The following is a 19,801-nucleotide window of genomic DNA, read 5'->3' as shown; positions in this document are numbered from 1 at the left end:
TGCTGGTCTGGAGATTCAGGTGTGTGTTAACAAAACACAATCTTCTCAGGAGTTCAAGATCACGCCATGCTGTTCTCAAAGAACGCGCACAAAATCCAAAGAGCTTCATTTTACCCTCTACAGGTCTCAGCATGTTAAAGGCAAAGTTCATGACAAGACAATTAGAAGATTGAACAAGAATCAGTTGTTTGGAAGCGTTTCCAGGAGGAAGGTGCGTCTAAAAAACATGGAACAAAAACATCTGGAGCGATGTTCTTTGGACGGAGGAAATAAAACACTAACACAGCCAAACAAGAACATTTTTAAGTTATCTAAGTGACTTATATATCATGCTTAACCTGAGTAGAGAAAGACTGCAGGGGTCTAAAAATGATGTGCCAGGAGTCCGCTGTTCTCGCCGGCTCTAGTGAGGCTTGAATCCCCGGCTAGCTCTCGAGCTGGTGGGTAACACACGAAAACGTCGGAGCACTTTTGCAAATACGTGATGTCCTGACAAACTGAGCAGATATTTGGAGTTTACACAGCTACATTCTAAAAGTTTATTTTGTGACCCAGAAAGATTAATAAGAGTAATATTTAAACTAATTAGCTGCCGCCATTGTTGGAAACTGGAACTGGCTGTCCTATGAATTCTGGGATAGTTTGGGCCATGAAGGATACACCCGACCCATCCTTTAAATCTGGGGAAATGAAGGAGGCATTTGTCTGCCACGTTTGGAGCAGCCTTCGTCGCCTGGCTGTGACGTAATTGGCTGACAAATGCGGTCTCCGAAAGATGCGGCCAAGGAATTGGGACATACCTATTGAGACTGCCAGCATGGTTGGGGAGGGGTGATGATTTGAGCAGTGAACCCCTCTGTACACCAAAGTATTGTAGAGTCAGGAGGCCGTGTGGCTGACAGCTAAACGCTGGCTAAAAGTAAGTCATGCAACGGTCCAATGATCCCAAGCTGAGCTGCAAATCTCCAAGAAAATGGCTGAAAAAGAAAATGCACCAAAGTCCTGACCTCAGCCTGATTGTAATGTGACACCTCAGGAGAGCTGTGCATAAACAAATGCTGCAAAAACCAGTGAAGTGAAGTGACGCCGTAAAGAAGAGCGTGAAAGACTGATAACATCATGCAGAAGTTACTGCTGCTGAAGGAGGATCTACAAAGCACTGCATCGCGGGTGTAGTTCTTCACAGGACTGCAGACAGTCTGGGTTGGACGACGGGGTTCTCTGCAGTCTTAAACAGGCCTTAGAGGGGCTGAACTCTAAGCTGCAACAAGCCTGATAAAACTGCATCGTGTTACTGTATCACCACCTCTGCTTCAGCATGCAGTCATTTATAAACGAGTTACAGTTACAGCCTCATTCTGTGATTTAAGATGAGATTAGCTTCAACGCGTCAACCTGAGCAGCTTTAAACTGCCCACAGAGCTCGTGTAATGCAATCGTGTAATCTCGTTAGGTCTTATGGGGAGGGATAGCTCAGTAGGTAGAGTGGTGGCCCCATGATCGGAAGGTCGGGGGTTCGATTCCCCTGAACAGCTACCCTGAGGTACCCCTGAGCAAGGTACCGTCCCTACACACTGCTCCCTGGGCGCCCAATGGCTGCCCACTGCTTCACTGAGTGAATGGGTTAAATGCAGGACCAATAAAGTACACTTTCTTCTTACCGGGGCACCTGCCCAGGTGTTTGACATCGATCTGCTCCTGCTTCATGCACGAGGCCTCTCTGACCAGGCAGGGGTTGTTGTAGGAGTTTCCGTCAGTGGCGCACACCGGGTTTTCATTGTGACCGCTGCAGTCGATGTTACATATGCACCTGAAGGGAGGAGAGGAGTCGAGTTAGGAGAATAAATGTTGTGTCTTCAGTCTGAACGCGTCTCTGCCACACAATCATTAACTGAAGTGCGTTTAGAGGAACGAAGACGCTGCTCATTAGTCCTCCACAGACCGGCTGCAGATACAAAGAACTAATTTCAATCCCTTTCAAGAACTCCTTCACTCGTGATTAATGGTTTCAAATTTACTTCCAGAGTTCAATGGTGGGACCTAAAAAAAGAACTTTTTGACTCTTATTTCAGTCGATTTATAGTCTTGTTTCGCTACGCTTAATAAGTCAAGTCGAGTTCATTTATGTAGCCCAATATGCCTGGAAGGGGATTGCAATCGATACAGTATAAAAAGCCTGTTGTCCTTAATCAGATCAGAATATCTCCCTTAAAAAACAACTTATAGGTAAAAATATGGAGGAACGCTCACAGAGAGAAGCAAATATATTGCTCACATAGAAATCAGGACCTTTATTTACCTCAACTACAAAAGTCAAACGGCCTTGGAGACGGATCTTATTTGTAAATCTCTCTCTGTGTAAGTCTGTAAAAGCCTCACTTCAGTTTATTTAAGTGGATTTTTCCAGTGTCATATATTTTATTCCTAGAGCAGCTTTGCATGATTGACAGCCCCAAATAATCCTTCTTTATCTCATACCGGGCCTCAGTTTATCCTGTCTGAAACAAGCTGTAAGCTAACTCTATATGATTGGCTGCCGCACACAAACAGAACAGGAGACAAAAAGTGAAGCTTTGGTGTTGTTGGTGTCAGTTTGTATTTACACAAACCTCGGGGGTGAGCTTCGTATGAATGTTACGAGTCGAACACTCACCAGACGTCCTCCGAGTCTTCGTCACACTCTGCTCCGTATTTGCATGTGCTGCACTTGGTGAACTTCTTCCCGACGTCTGAGCCCGAGCCCTCGTCGTCTGAAAGACACAAAGAAGAAAAACTTTAAGTATGAGTGTGCCTTTAAACAATAATGATTATTAATCAGTGTCTTTTCACTTTTTGTAAATCGCTTTGGACCAAAAGACGGTGCAGTGAGCAGTGAGATATACCAAAATGTACCAGTATTATTCACGGAGGCATTAGCTCAATTTTCTACAAAAATCACACACTGGTATCATGTAGCTATATGGAGCATTTTTTTAAAGGAACGCACACATTAGATTCCTTAGGGGTCATTTTGAGACAGGACCCCCTTTCAATAAACAGTCGCTACGGGAAAATGTTGTTTCCCAACCAGTAGGTGACTATCTGGAAACCACTGGGTGGAACCTACGGGTTGCTGGCAGTCGCTAATGGGAAGCCAACTGTTGCACCAAAAACTTTGTTGTGATTGCAACTTCTCCTTTGACGGAAGTGTGTGTTACCACTGAAAGCACATTTCAAGAAATGCGGCTTTTACTTTGAAGGTGAGCACTCCCCATTTCTGGTCACATTTCTCGAGCGTCGCTGCAGCTCAGAAAGGAAATGAGCAACTGCAGGAATCTGCCAGCAAAAAAGCAATCGCACTCTCAATAGAAACCAATCATCAACTAGTGGGGGAAGACACAATTTTCCCTTGCAACTAGTGATTACCAGATGGTTGCTGACCAGTGTTTTTATGTGGGACCAAACCTTAGGCCAGCAGTGTCCAACTCCAGGCCTCGAGGGCCGGAGTCCTGCAGGTTTTAGGTGTATCCTTGATCCAACACCTGGTGGTGAAAGTTTTCAGTAAAACAAAAGCTCAGGTCACAGTGATTCACTCTGATCCAAAAGTTCAAGGCCTGAACTACGATACATGCAGGGTTTGTTTCTACTCTTAACTCTGTATGAGGTCAAAGAGGGGAGATTTCCCTAATATGGTCATGTCAGGCACAGGAAGTCCCACCACCTTCTGTTTATCTGGTGCCTTAAAGAGAGCTAAAACAGCTTGTTTCATGCTGCAGGTGAAGCAGAATAGGCCCTCTGTGCCACACTGAGTACTGGTGAACCAGACCTTGACCTGTTTGCTCTTCCAACACATGAACCCAGAACCTGTGACTGTTTAAACACAGTTATAACGTCTGAATAAATTCAGCTTCACTTAAAAGTAAAGACGGGTTGTAAAGGAGGAGCCATGGTGTTGTTGTTGTACACTGTTACTGAGGAGCAGAGATGAGAGCTTGTACTGTGAAAAGTGTGCCGTTATTCACCTGTGACACTCTGCTTGTTGTTTCTCCAAAAAACTCGTTTTAATTTCAGCGCGCCGTCTGTTTTGCTCTGCTGGCTGTGAAACTCTTTATTCATCACTTTCCCCTCATACTTAGCTTTTATTATTATTATTTGTGCACATCTTTCCAGAACAGAAACCTGATTTCATTTCAAAAACAACCTCCAGCTCACATCAGCTTCTGTTCCGGTGAGCGCCGCCGTGCCCTTAACGCCGCAGGCGCCGTTTTCCACCATCAACACGCGACACGGCTCACGCGCTTTTCTATCAGACACAGCTGAACGTGTGAAGAGGCTCCCGAAGCTTATTGGCCAAATGGAAACAGAGACAACGCGTTATCATCTTATGATATTATTATTATTACCATTACAGGGGGATGCGTTTAATACCATCTCGCATGACGGCGTCTATTTTCCAGCAGGGAGCGAGTTCAGAGCAGATGAGGCGGTAACAACCCACAGCATCAAATATCAAAGAGCCGCGGGGATTATCCCAACCCGCCTTTCATCAAGGGAGCAGTTTTCATGATTCATCAAGTGTAATTTTGTCATGTAATAGAGGAAAAGCTCAGAGCCATCAAGGGGACGGAGAATAATCCGCAGGAAATGTAATGAGCATCCTCAAAGCTGCGCCCGGAGCCATTAAAACATCTATTCAACCTTAAAATCCAAAGAAAGGTGAGATCAGAGCTGCAGCTCCACTGCAAACAAGCAGCACCCTCAAAAACACTGGAAATAAAACACGAGTACACGTATAAGCAAGAGAGCCTTTACTCCAAAATCACAGTGTTGGACAAAATCACCAACACTCGTCTTTAAACCTTCAGTCTACTCTGATTAATACACAAGCAGGAGATTTAAATTTACTATGATCCAAAATCAGGATTTAAAATAAAAAAATCAGAAAAGGAAGAATCATGTAAAGATTTCAAGGAAGCTTTAAATTGTAAGTGAAAAAAGTCCTTCAGCACTAGAAGTTGCTTTTGAAACTGACCCCAGAGGATTTTATTTTGAAGGGTTTTCATGTAGGATGACATCAGATGATAATCCGTTTAATCTAATTCTGCACCTGCATCAGATTCATCCTCACTGATTACCTCGTATCCAAGTTTGAAAGATCACATGTTCCTTTCTCCTTCTAATTTTAAAATCTTATGAGAATTACTAGATTTTTCTATTGTTGTCAGTGTTTATTGTAATGACTTCATGCAGCCCATTTGCAGTACCTTCATGGCCCGCTGCGGGGCTGCGGGCCACACTTTGGGAATCACTGATTTTGTTAATTTGATTTGGTCCAAATGTAGCTCGACGTTTTATTACTTGTTTAAAAAGATGCTGAAAAAGTGACTTCGACTTATCACAGACTTTTAGGTTTGGCTGAAAGGTGAATGATGAAGTCGCCTTTTTAGGATGCGGGAAGATCTCCGTATGCATACAAAGCCTCTGAGCAATTTTCTACTCTGATGGTTCCTGAATGATGTGAAAGGCCAAGCTGTGCTTTAGTGGTCGCGGCTGCTTAGAATGCTGCCCCGCAGAGCCACACCTGATGGATGGTGGGTGGGTCCAACCACATGCTAAATAACTGCATTCAGTTTGGTGCAAAACGCTAACTAGTCAGTCTCAATCAAACACAGCTTTGAACAAAAACACGACTGTAACAGGAGCATAAACACAGCAGTGTCTCGAGCACTCACCAACACTTTTATTGTCTCAACAGACTTTAAAACCACAGCAAACACTGCAGTGGAGACATATACGGTACAGCGCTCATATTGTCATACTGCTTTCCTTTAAATGACTGTTCGCTGATGATACAAGACTAAATTTATCCTTAACCCTTAAATCTAAGCAGATGAGAGGTTGTGAGTGAATCAGTCCAGATCATCATCGTTCAGTTCAACGATGCAAAGACATCTGCTTTGTCTGTCTGTGAAACGTTACACAAAACAGCTCCACTGTTCACTTTCAAGGAAGCGAGCATCTGTCCGCACATGTTGCACATCTGCAACCGTTACTGTGAAATGTTGGTTTCACTTAACGGGAGCTGGTCAGCTGACACGTCCACCATCTTGGCATTATTATGAAGGAGGACCGTGGCAATATCTGAGTTTTAGTAAGCAAGTCTAGTTTATTTATGAAGTGTTTTTCACAGACATGCACAACAAAGTACAAAAAAACTGTAAAAACTATAAAATCAAAACCAAAAGAATAGAAATATTCACAGACTGAAAGGTTTCGTCCTCCGTGTTCTTCAGTCTCTGAAGAGATGAACAAATTCTGAGCCTGCGATTGAAGACTGCGAGCTGCAGTGTGTTTAAGAGAGGCTGGGATTAAAAGATTGTGGCTCAGGAGGCAGCGCAGGAAAAGTTGGTGGTTCAATCCCAGGCTGCTCTAGTCTGCCAAAGTATCTTTAGGCAAGATACTGAACCATCTGAGAGTGATGTTAGATAGAAAGCATGCAGACGTAAGGTATGCTGTACAGAGCATGATATAAGAACCAGTCCGTCCTAAAATCTCTCTTGAACTCACTCAGTAGTCGGTAGTCTGGCTGCGACGCTGGAAACACGATTTCTCTAAACAGGGCGTTCCAGTGTTCGTATCGCTCGTTACAGACACATTTATAGAAGCTTTAAATAAAAAAGTATAATTAAAATTCCTGTTTGTTTAAAAAACAAACAATTACAGTGTTATTTAAAGTATTATCCTCTGTGGTTTATTTTAACACAGCCAGACGCTGCTGTTTTATTATTAATGTGTGGCAGCCAGATAACAGCTGGCCACTCATTAAAAAAAGGTGATGCCTCTCTGACAGCCTGTAGCATGTTCACATTATTATGTCCACCTCGAGACACACAGAGCTGCATTATGAGTAAGGATGGAGAGGTCGCGCTCTTATTATTTCTCACTTATTGCAAGATTTCGACAGCAAAAGCATGATTAAAATGACTGGTGAAGACAGACGCTGCAGTGTGTGTGTGTGTGTGTGTGTGTGTGTGTGTGTGTGTGGGCCTGCTGGCTGACAGATTGGCCTGCTGTGTGTGGATGTATTGAACACGGAGAGCTCAGCTGGGGCTCGGAGGCTGCCGATCGATTGACGGGGATCTGCAGCAGAGAGGCTCCTTTGTTTCTGTTCAACTCTGCTGACAGCAGGACGCTGCTGCTCCAAGCCGTCTCCACCCACAGCCAGAAACACAGCGACTGCACCAACAGCTAAAGCCTCCTCATAGCCACACAGTGTCACATCTGGGCTTTCGTGTTTCATCATTGAACGGGTGTAGAAGTGGTGCTCTCTCTGTGTATGAGACTTTGTGTCTGCATGCATGCACATAGTTTATGTAAAGACAAATTCATACACGGCGCAGGTACCAGGCTGTGTACAGAACCACTCTTAACAGTGAAGGAACTACACATCCCATAATGCACTGCAAATGCAAGATTCTAACGCAAATGACTTCCAGTATTCTTATGCAAAGTGATTCAGTATCATAGTGTTTAGTATAGTTTTAGTCTGGTGTGTGTCTGTACCTGTTTATATATCTTTGTGGGGACCAAAAGTTGGAATGTTACTATAGTTGTGGGGACCAACAGTCACAGCCCAAAGTGTCTGTCCTCACGAGTTTGAAGGCATTCTTGAGACTCAAAATGTGGTTTTAGTGTCAAGGTTACAATTAGGTTATTGTTAGGTTTAGGCTGAGGGTTAGGGATTTACTTTTGATATTTAGGGTAAGCGGCTAGGGAAAACATCATGTAAATTACATGTCCTCACTAAGATATCAAAACGAGAATGTGTGTGTGTATACTGAAGTAAAGTACACATGCTCCGATGTGTAAACCGTGTTTTGTTCCCGAGTTCAATCACCGCTCTAATTGTTTCTCAAATTTCATGCTTGCCACTGGGTTTAAACATTGCCATGGTAACAGCCACCTCCATTAATCAGACAAGTCAGTGTTTCAACTTAGAATTGTGGGTAGAGTAGTTCTTTTCCCTGACATCACAAATAAAACGTTGATATCTTCGAGACTTGTGTTTTCTACAGGAGCATCTACAGCCGTTTCACTGTTGTGACTGTAAATAAGTCTAGTTTAGATGGTTACAGCTCATAATTATGACATAGTGGGCGTCTCGCTTTTTTTTTTTTTAGAATTTTGTCATTCAGATATTATAAAGTTCAGGATACTCTATGTGTCATGTCTCCTTTCATAGAGGATTTCATAGATGTTAGCGAGGTTAGCCACGGTTGAATTACGTCACAGCTAAATCTCACATCTTTTGGATCCATCCTCATGTAGAAATCAGTCCACGTGCTTCATCCTATCCTCTGGCTAATGTTAGCTAACAGTAGCCAAACACACCCGTAACACAGAAAGAAAAAGCTAGCTATCCAACATAGCTAACCATAACTTTGTTGCTAACATCATCAGGATGTTATCAGCTGGTTTTTTTTGCCCTCATGAGAAGTTATGTGTGGATGCTGCTCGCTGTTGACAAGAGGTTTTGAGGTAAAACACATGGGAGCAGCTTTAAACATCCCATTGGTTTGGATTTCTGTGGAAAACCCATCTTTGTGGAGTCTTTCATTTAGAAATCAGTCCTCAAGCTTTCCAAGGCAACTGAGAGTCAAGGAAGGCGCCATTTCTTTAAGCTGCGCTACAATCGATTCACACTTTAGCATTAATAAAAATAATTTAACACACGAAAAATATGAAATAGTAAAAGATCCACTGAATCTGATTTTCTGATCATCCAAACCTTAAACCGGTTTTGTGTCCAGAAGTGGACAGAGATCAGGTCTTCATCCTCCCCCTCATCATCACATCGCTGACATCTGTTCAGTTTCAGACCAGGAGGCATCGAGGTTCAACACACACACACACACACACACACACACACACACACACACACACACACACACACACACTACAGAGGCAGGAGAAGGCTAATTAGACGTCGACAGAAAAGGTTAAAGTATCAAACTGACAGCTCAGGGTGGAGGCCGAAAGCAGCAGGTCGCCACCCGTGAATCATCCACAGCATCATGTGTTTAATCCAGCGTCTGTTATCATGAAACTAATACGTTTAGCATGACTGCAGATCAGGACAGATGTGACAGTCAAAGACAAAGGAAGGAAACAATAAGCTTTAAATGATTAATGTGACACAGAATTAAAAACTATAAATTATATTCCAGCTACTGTGCGATCAGCGCTGACGCTTAGTGCCAAAAATGCCTCTGAGAAGTTAATGGGTTTGTTGAAATGAAACCGTGTGCGTGACTCGAGCGGCGGAGGTATTTCTGTTCTAACGCAGACGTTATTTATTGGATGAATTATTCACGCCTTGTACAGCTGATTTGTTTGTTGTTGTTTGTGAATGTCAGGCTTCGTTTTATCAGTCCCGAGCAGATGCACTCGCTCCTCCTGTGAAATGGTGTGAAAAACTGCAGTGACCTGCTGTTACGGAGCCTTTTCATTCAGCCGTGTATTTGTGAGCTGAGGTGACTCACAGGTTCTGTATTTTCCAGCTTATTAACTAAAAACTTTCATTAAAACGTTTTTTTAAGGCTGCAAATTAGATGTAGATTACAGGATACAGGTATATTCTTGCTTGTTGCATTTAAGCTGTTTAAAAGCTTAAATAAACATGAAGTTAGTATGGATTTCCTTCCAGTCACTATAGATCGAGTTGGCTTTGTTTTAGTTAAAGATTTGTCTCACTGACCTGTAAATAATGTGACTTTATTAGGTGATTCTCAGCTGTTTATGGTTTATGTTTGTAATGCACGAACCTTATATTTCTTTCCTTATCTAACATTAAATGTTAAAGCTATTTTCTCAAAAGCTCATATATAATAAATGTATATTTAATGACTTAACCAAGAAGCAGAAACTTCTTTGGAAACCCATTTAGCTGCAATTTAGAGCTAAATCACAGCTGCTATTTAGTTGCTATTACAGCTGCAATTTACTGCTAAAAAAGGTCATGCACTGAAATGATAGATTTTTCCTTTCCTTTGCAGATTACCTGGAAAATACTGAAATAAAATGGAGGGGAAAATAAATCTCATCGCGTATGCTCATATATGAACGAACCCACGGCCTGACACAGGGTTAAATCTGGCTTTGCAGATGCAGAAGCGTCGTGTTAAGACTGGTTAGTGGACAGTTTAAGGTTTCTAAGTTATTGGGGCGATCGTGGCTCAAGAGTTGGGAGTTCGTCTTGTAATCGGAAGGTTGCCGGTTCGAGCCCCGGCTTGGACAGTCTCGGTCGTTGTGTCCTTGGGCAAGACACTTCACCCGTTGCCTACTGGTGGTGGTCAGAGGGCCCGGTGGCGCCAGTGTCCGGCAGCCTTGCCTCTGTCAGTGCGCCCCAGGGCAGCTGTGGCTACAATGTAGCTGCCATCACCAGTGTGTGAATGGGTGGATGACTGGATATGCAAAGCGCTTTGGGGTCCTTAGGGACTAGTAAAGCGCTATATAAATACAGGCCATTTACCATCTGGACAGTCATTCCCAGAATGAAGAATGCTGGAGCCCAATTTTATGGACGTTTTGGATCTTCTAGTGCAGGAGTGTCCAACTCCAGGCCTCGAGGGCCGGAGTCCTGCAGGTTTTAGATGTGTCCTTCATTCATCACAGCTGATTTAAATGGTTAAATGACCTCCTCAACATGTCTTGAAGTTCTCCAGAGGCCTGCTAATGAACTAATCACTTGATTCAGGTGTGTTGACCCACAGTGAAATCTAAAACCTGCAGGACACCGGCCATCGAGGCTGCAGTTGGACACCGTTCTAGTGAGTCTTTTGGCGAGTGTGATCTTTCATCAGCAGCTTTCATTTTGTCTCACCACGGCCATCGCTCCATTTAAAACTGTGTGGTGCCACTGCTGTACCCCAAATCATGACCCTCTTGATTGGGAGTCGTCTGAAGGCCGTGTCCTCTGCTGTCATCACCAGTAATCTTGGAGTTGTGTTTGATTAGTCCCTGACACCAATCTAAAGCAGAGCTCTACATGCCTGTTTTTACAATCTCAGAATTTTTAGTTGATTGCGTTTCTAAAGAGGAGCTTGCTCATGCACTAATGTAAATGTATGTAATCCTGTATCCACTTTGGTAATTTGAATCTTTCTCACTCAGTAAATCTGCCCTGGATTTCTCACAGACAACTTCAGCCAGCAGGTCAAACACACGGTGTCGTATCACCGCAGTACTAACGCTCCTGCCACAACTTCACAGCTACTGTCACTGTTTACAATTAGAGTTTCTCACCTACGGAGCATGTCACTGTCAGGATCACAGCTGTGTGGTTTCTCAAGTTCTTCGACTTTAAGACGAATGTTTGTTCCACGGCCCATCGATACGGGGTGATGACGTTTCCAATGGCCCTCAAACACTGCCGGTAAACTTGCTGTCGTCTCCTGACAGTCAGTGGCGGCTGGACGATCCACATTCACCCAGCATGGACTGGAATTGATTTACATTTGTGCAGAGATTTTGCAAATAATCGCACCACGAGAAAACCGCTCTGGCTTGGTCAGACACACAGTAATAATGTCTCTGCTTAAACAATCTGACCCACTCTGGATGAATTTTTACAAACTGCCCATCGTTTATAAGGACAAAGCTTTTCAAGCTGGTTTACAAGAGCAACAATTGCTGCTTTTTCTAACATCTACAGATGGGTTTGTTCTCGTTGAGTCACTCTGTGCTGCACTATTGTCAGTAGGGCAGCACAGCAGTGAAAATACATTTTAACGGCCAATGAACAAAATATTTAAACAGCTGAGTGCAAGTAAAAAATATGTTGAATGGTTAAATTCGAACGCAAGTCTGCTTCTTTGTGTTTGAATCCAAAGCTTTGTGCAGACACATTTGTCAGTCAGCCTTTACCAAAGAGAAAACCAAGCCTTTAAACTTGAGCTGTAACAATTTGACCCTCAAAAAATGAACATGAAAGCAGCAAAGCCCAAAGAAAATTACAAATTACAGTGGAGAAGAAGGACTTGGCATCATCATGTCTCCCAATCAAGTCGAAATTATTCACACGGATGATCTGTGAGGAAGGAAAATCACCACATCTCCACGTAATCATTCAAATCACTCTTCATAAAGAACTTATCAGCCCTGAAGGGAACCTTTCAGATTTTAAAGGACAGACATTACACATGAATAGGGTAAAATCTTTTACCTAACAGATCTCATTAGAAAACTCTGCCAGTTGGTTGACCTACTTTAAGGGCATATTTTCTTACCTACTTTCTCTGATTTATTTAGTAGAGACTGCATCCTTCTGAATTCAGCAAGCATCAGTCTCCAGCTCACACCGGAGCAGTTTTCCATCATGGAAAAAGGTGGACTGCCATCTCAGGATGGAGAGGAGCTGCTGCCTCAAGTTAAGGAGTTCAAGTATCTCAGGGTTCATACGTAGGGGAGGAGTGGAGCAGGATATTGGTGGACAGATTGTCTACTGTGGTAAAGAGAGCTGTGAAGGCAGAGTTGCTGGTTTATTGGTTGATCTATGATCCTATCCTCCTCTGTGCCCACGAGCTTTAGGCACTGACTAAGATAAACAACAGAATAGAATCTGCTTTGGATTTCATTAAAAAGTTCTCCAGACTGTTTCACATCTGTCATATGTGCTCAGGGTGAATCTGCTCTCACTCATTCACAGCACAGGGCGCCAGTGGTGGATGTGCCAGTTCTGGTATTCTATGGCACAACTAGAGGAGTGATTCTCAAACTGTGGTACGCGTACCACTTGTGGTACTTGGGCTCTCTCTGGTGGTAGGCGGGAAATCTCCAATGTTTTTAAAGATTAAATAATGTACCATTGTGGAGGTATGCAAAGATGACACAAGAGTTTCCGAAGCTCTTCTGGCAGCCTGAGTCGACCAAAAATGTCTCCCCGAGCGTGAGTCCTCTATGAAGAGCAGCCTTTCCTTATCGCCAAAGGTTGCGGCTGTTACAAAGCGCTGGGTCTTAAAGTTTCCCTGGGTCTTAAAACTGCAAAGGCGGCACAGCGTTGTCACGCTGATGCTTAAAACACTGCCCTTTTCCGCGGTGCCACCGCGCTGCGATCCCAGCCACCATCGATGAGTTGAAGGCCCCCGGGAGAATCGGTGGTGGTGCAGTAGATGCTGTCGGTGAGTCGGGAACTATCGCCTGGATGCCGAAGCACCTGGTTGCCAGGAGAATCTGATCCGCTTCTGCGAGTGAGCGGTAATCCTTCGCGGCCAGCAGCGGGGAGTTGGCAAGGCCAGCTCGCACCGGCACCTGTCAGAGGAAGACGTGAGTGAAGAGGAATCCGCCGTCATCCTAGCAAGGACAGCGTACTCTCCGTGGGCTCGAGAGCGGTACCATCACCCAAGCCCGAGAGAGAGAGGAGTTTCTCAGCCGTTCTGCATCGGAGAGGGAATAGCGCAGCACCAGCAGAGCCTTGAGAGCGGTGTATCATCACACGGCGGGTGGACAGCGGATCCAGCAAGGCCACCGCAGGATGGTATTTCGTGTCATCGGCTGAAACGCCACGAAGACCAAACTGAGCTTCGACATGCACAAACCAGGAAGGCCTGGAAGGCTGCCACAGCAAAAATTAAAACGTGCAGCTCTGCTATCACTTCCAACATAAATGAAGACAGAAAAATAAACAGCAGCGACGCTTGTAGGGTTACTGAAGTCGGGCTAGCTGGTATACAATGAGGTGCTGCGTGGTGGCTAGCTACACAGCTATGGCTAGCATAAACACAGTGAAGCTGGAGGATGAACGCTAACTTTTTTCAATTAAATGACAGTCTTAATAAAGCGGAGTAGTTTGGACAGACAGCGGTCCTGCTGATGGGTTGAGGGCCTTCTACGGTCCTGCCCAGCTCTCCTAGAGTAACTGCCTGTCTCCTGGAGAGACAGATATTGATGTACCATCCTGGAGGAGCAAACTCTGTAGGGCCCAGGTATCACTTCATGATACCATTAGTGACACTGACGGCCAAACTAGTGAAAAAACAGCGAAAAACGATGAGGAGGGAAAACGTGTCAGCGCTCTCTACGTCTAAAAACTGCTCCTGTTTTTGGGGTTGTCTCATTGTTGCCTTTCTTGTGCACCCGTTATAAATTTCATTAACACTAAAGCAGCTGGAAGTGATTAACAACCCCCTGTGATACTTACCTGACCAGATCAATACAACAGACGTTTGATTGAAATGATGAAGTTGAGGTTCCTCAGTCGATGACTTACATAAAGGCTTAGTTTGTAATGTATAAAATTGTATGTTTGAATATAAACGAGGTATTCTCATCATAAATGCACACAGATTTGTGCACATGTACAGTTAACAAAGTGAAATAAAGAACTAAATGTGTGTTTTAGTCAATTTTATTCTGCATGTCACATGCAGCCATGATTTACTGTTAGGAAACAAGTTAACAGGTGTGAACATGTTTAAAGAGCTGCCGTTAGTTTTCCTAACCTTTTCTAATCCTCCATGGATCAGCTCTTCCATCTCCTGCTGCTCAGAGGCCCCGCCCACATGCAGATGGCAGCGGATGGTGGAGGTACTGCCTCTCGAGCAGCCGCCTCCAATTAAAACCCCTCCAGCAGCCAAATTAAACAACAAACACTGTGGTCCGTGCTCACAGATGGTTGCAAAATGTCTCTGTTGCCAAATTTGGCAACAGCGAGGCTTTAAGCTCGACTCCCACAGGACAGACAACACCATTGTGTTCTTCAGGGAGGACTTAATGAAACCTTTATTAGAGGAGTTAACATTCAGGGCTGCAGAGGCACAGAAGGACTCACAGAGGCAGAATAAACGGTTCTGCGTGGAGGGGTTGTTCAGCCACGTTTTGACCTCAGTGATTAGTTTCTTCATATCACAGACGGCTCACAATACAAGCAGTTAATGTTTGTGCAGGGCAGATAACGACTCTGCTGTAATTGATTTGTGTTTGACTTTCACCCGCAGCAGAAGTGAAGCAGGAAATGAAATCTTTAAATAGCCCAGTGAAAGACAGACACTCACCGTCTCCGTCTCCTGAACCAGAACCGGGATCTGCGAAGACACAAGAGACACAAACCATCAGATTTCTGCTTGTTATTAAACCCTTAAACCAACCGTCTCCTGGACGGGAAGCCATGCAGCTTTTTAGTTCCTTTAGTGGTTTATTATATAAAGATCTTTTATTTAAGATATGTGCTTTTACAAACTTCATGTATAAAGTTGTTATTTATTGTAAACCCGACTAGAATTTGCAGCCCTGAACATCCAAGGGAAGATTTCAGATATATGCAAATGCCCTCCATGTTACGGATTCATAAGACTGTATGACTTTTGGGCTTTTTAAAAAGAAATCAATTCCATTACTGACTGATGATGAATTTTCGGTGTGGGCTTGAGCAGGTTTGCAGCATTAAAGCCACTGTTACTGCGATTATCAGGGACTTTGAACATTATTGAAAGAGGTGTGCATGTAAAAATTGTCACTACCATACAGTAAGTGAAAATAAACCTTGGAGATGTTCCAGGGAGTACGCGTACCACTTGTGGTACTTGGGCTCTCTCTGGTGGTAGGCGGGAAATCTCCAATGTTTTTAAAGATTAAATAATATACCATTGTGGAGGTATGCAAAGACGACACAAAAGTTTCCGAAGCTCTTCTGGGAGCCTGAGTCAACCAAAAAATGTCTCCCCGAGCGTGAGTCCTCTATGAAGAGCAGCCTTTCCTTATCGCCAGAGGTCGCGGCTGTTACAAAGCACTGGCGGGCTGGTTTCCCTGGGTCTTAAAACTGCAAAGCCAATTAGTCCAATCCAGTTTCAGTGGATTGGACTAATTGGTACTGGTATAAACAAGAACCAGACCCATTTATATAGCATCAGTACACAGTCACCTACGAGCAAAAACCTGGAGATGGTCGAAAGGAAGAACTCCCGTTCAACAGGAAGTGACCTCCAGCAGAACCGAGCTCATAGACTCTACTTGGATAGACCACCCAAGTGACTAATTTTAGCATTTTTTTTTATATTTTCAGTGATAATCATGCAAATCATGATCTATTGTTTTGTGTGAATAGCCTCAATGGTTCTGCTTTGATTTACTCAAACCAAGTACTAAATCAAACCCCATAGTTAGTAAAAATAACGCTATTTCACTCAGGGGGACTACAAACTTAAATATTGTTCCATCTATGAGATTTATCAATGGGTTGTGCCTAAAGGCATCAGGTGAGCCATCGGGTTAAAAAGAGCTACAAACCAAGAGCTTATAATTTCCAAATTTGAACAGAAATGAACCAAAATATACTTCAAGCATAATTCAAATGTTTAAACCGGCACAAACATATAAAGGCTGACACATGAAGCTGCAAACATTTGTACTGAACCCCAAAATCAGGGCTATTGATCTTGTACTCATTGATCAACTTTCATTCATTCATCCATTAACAGAGCAAATACATGTCAATCATGGTACAGCAGGTACAGGTATGTGGATGTAAGGGTGTATTCCTCTCTGGCAGCAGGTTTAAATAAACAGGATTATGTTTGCGGCGCCTCGTTGGCTCAGACCTGCGGCTCCATCAGGAAATTGACTGACAGCATAAAACTTGGCACGTCTGCCTCGAATTAAGAAATGGACGCCGCGTTTGGAGTTTCTGGCACGCAGCTGCTGCTGCATTAAGAAATGGACACCGGCTGCTTTGTTCAATTAAATTTCACCTTTAGCTGCTTCACTTCTTTACAAAGTCATGATGAGATTGTTTTTCATGGGAAAGCAGGAAGAAATGGTCCAAGAGTGGGTACAGATATTAATGGTTCTGTCAGTATGGTATTGATTAAACGTTAAGAGTTTGGTTGCAAACTGTAGGTGGGACTCTGCTTCAACCTCTTAAAAGCAAAAAAACAAAAAAAACAAAACATCAGTGGGTGAGGGAGATGTTAATTTAGTAAAGAGAAAATTATTTAATGTTCAAGGTGAAGGGTTTAAATCTTTTTCCAAAATCAGTGAGCAGTGGGGCTTGTTCTTTGATGCACTATTTTATGACCAGTATTCAGTGTTTGTAGTCATGTGACTGCTAATGACATGACATTAAGTGTAAAGAGAGCATAAAGAGACGTTGTAGACCGATCTGCAACCACAGGCCAAAAAGGGAACGTTCCCAGTTTCTGTTTGGTGTCCAAGTTTTTCAGGTCAGCTAATAGTTTTTGGCTAGCTAGCCAAATAACATCTCTAATCACATAATATATTTTCATAATAATAACCATAGGTAGCAAAACACAGTTAGTCAGCTAGCTAGAATTAAATTGATAAAGTAACTCACAGTAAAGTATACTCTATTCCAGGAGTTGAATTAGCCAACCACATCTATATTAACATAGTTTGCTAAATAAGAAATCTTAAAGCATGTTTGTGTCAGCTGATAGCCACCTTCATGTGTCCACTTGCTGATATTACAAGGAGAGAATCCAGATAATGAAAAGATCCCGGGTGTGGTGAAGTTGCTTCCTTGTACAGGACTCAGAAAATCATCTTAGGATCAGAAGGTGCTTGATCCCTTACGTAGCACCTAGCTAGCTAACTTTAGCTAAACTTGCTAACATTGTTATTAGCAAAATGCTATCTGAAGCTACAGCAGTGGGTTTTTTTTGTAGTTATGTGGGGTTTGTGAGCTGAGAGACAGCCTTTTATTGACATTTGTTTGACATTTAATCATCTGTAAGCTAATATCATATATTTTAGCATCAAAACTGAACTGAGTTCTTAAAATCAGTCCACAGCCTGTCAGAGAAGTCAAAATGTTACAGTTACAATCTGTTCTAACACTGAAAAAAAAAAAGAACTTGTGAAAACAAGTTACCCAACATACATTTTATGAAATAATGCATTTATAACCACACTTCTGTGTCCTTCATGGTTTAGTTTGATTTCCTACAATCTAATCAAAACCTATAAAACAAGAGCTTGAAACAGACGTTTGTTGGAAACGGGTCTATCAGGGATTTAATTAGATAAACGAAACATTACAACGCTGTATTGATTTGCTGGGGGGGAGATTTAGTTATACATGAGCGCAGAGCACACTTTAGAAACTGATAACAAGTAATGATTAGAATTGCACTAGATGAGACAAAGAAAGATAAATCACGGAAATATATGCACCGTGGGTAACGAGAGGAGTCAGTTGGTACAGATTGGAAAATAATAAGGAACACGAGTGAAAGTCATACTTTTTTTTCTAAAATCAATTTGGCCTAACTTGAAATAAGAATATAAAACAGAAGCTAATGATCCCTGCTGGGAAATGCAAGGAAATCAGCTGTCAGTCAGACCCCACTGCGCTCACTGACCTGCCGCCATATTTAGCCTATATATGAAAGAGCGATGGGTAACAAACTAACAAGGAATGAAAGTAATTACAGGTGGGAGAAATATACTGAACTCTAAACCTGTTTTTACTGTTTAATTCATACATGATGTGACAAAAGAACAAATAATCCATAGTCCACTGTCATTCCCACACAGCAAATTCAAAAGTGTTAAATGTTTTGGTGTTAGTAGTCTTCTTGCAAAAGTAGAGTTTATTTTACTCTAAGTAGAGTCACATTCTTTTAATGTAACTCTGAGGTGTAAAATGATAGTAGTTAAAATCGAGTGTTAAAAATGAGTGTTTCTATTTCAAATCTGGAGGTGTTACAATGGAAACATTAACTCTTGAACTCTTGAACTCCAACAGGGGCTATGACACCAATAGAGTAAATTCACAGACTCCGCCCCCAGCACCATAGGCTCCAAACGAAGCTGGAGTGAAGCCGTTTCAGAACATTTTGCTCTACATATTTGAGTTGTTTGCCATGCTTGGTAAATCATTTTTTCAAAGATTGTTTCAATTATTATTATTATCTTTTACTTCTGTGGCTCTTTGGAGTTGAGACAAAGCTGTGTGAAAGGCATTAGCCATGTTGCTCGGTGATAGCATAATATTCTGTTTTAGCTAGCTGAAAGGTATTGTTTGCGGGCAAATACCACAGCCTTGAAAAACAGCTTGCATGTGAATTTTCAGTCAAACTTTTGGTCAAATACACCTAAAACAATGTCTAGATAGTGAAATGTTGGTATAATGGTGCCCACATCAAACATTACTGTGTCTGATGTGGGCTTATCTGATCATTACTGTGTTTTCTTTGAAAGTAAAATCTCAGCCCACACAAATATATCAACAGCAGTGATCACAAAACGGTGTATAACTGAAGACAGTAGTGAGATCTTTAACCAGGTCTTCCCATTAACACCTGACCTGTCCAAAGGTTAAGTCAATGAGCTCGTCAATAGCTTTAATGCAAAAATGTTAAATGTAATGGATACTATTGCCCCCATTAAGGTGAAGGTTATCTCTGGAAGGAAAAAGTCTCCATGGAGAAACTCCACACTAGTGAAAAATGAAAAAAGAGAGTGTAGGAAAGCTGAGCGCAGATGGAGAAAAACAAACCTCCAGGTTCATTATGACATCTATAAAGAGAAACTTCACAATTATAATTTACAACTGAGGAGTGCAAGGAGGTCCTACTTCTCTGACATCATCACTAAAAACAGCCATAATGCTCGGGTCTTATTTTCTACAGTTGACAGGCTAACAAACCCTCCTGTGCCAGTGGCAGCTGAACTTCATTCAACCATGGCCTGCAATGACTTTGCCAAATTCTTCACAGAAAAAATCAAAAAGATTAGACAAGCAGTTGGTACATCAACAGCAGATCCAGGATATGTACTGTGTCCACCGAAAAACTGTTTAAACACCATC

The 19,801-nt window shown here is 42.6% G+C and overlaps 1 protein-coding gene across 1 annotated transcript in view; it reads right to left on the bottom strand.

Annotated features, from left to right (window-relative positions):
* tmeff1a (transmembrane protein with EGF-like and two follistatin-like domains 1a) overlaps positions 1-19,801 on the bottom strand; it is a 113,339-nt gene that overhangs the window by 19,186 nt on the left and 74,352 nt on the right. The window contains exons 4-6 of the mRNA XM_082513683.1: positions 15,030-15,059; positions 2,654-2,750; positions 1,662-1,810 (exon numbers count right to left, since the gene is read on the bottom strand). Coding sequence (XP_082369809.1) covers positions 1,662-1,810; positions 2,654-2,750; positions 15,030-15,059 — 276 coding nt within the window. The remainder of the gene's footprint in view (positions 1-1,661; positions 1,811-2,653; positions 2,751-15,029; positions 15,060-19,801) is intronic.

The sequence above is a fragment of the Aulonocara stuartgranti genome (genome assembly GCF_965226115.1).
Source record: "Aulonocara stuartgranti genome assembly, chromosome: 18".
Classification (NCBI taxonomy): Eukaryota; Metazoa; Chordata; class Actinopteri; order Cichliformes; family Cichlidae; genus Aulonocara; species Aulonocara stuartgranti.
The sequence above is the reverse complement of the archived record's forward strand: the minus strand, read 5'-3'. Positions and strand labels throughout refer to the sequence as shown.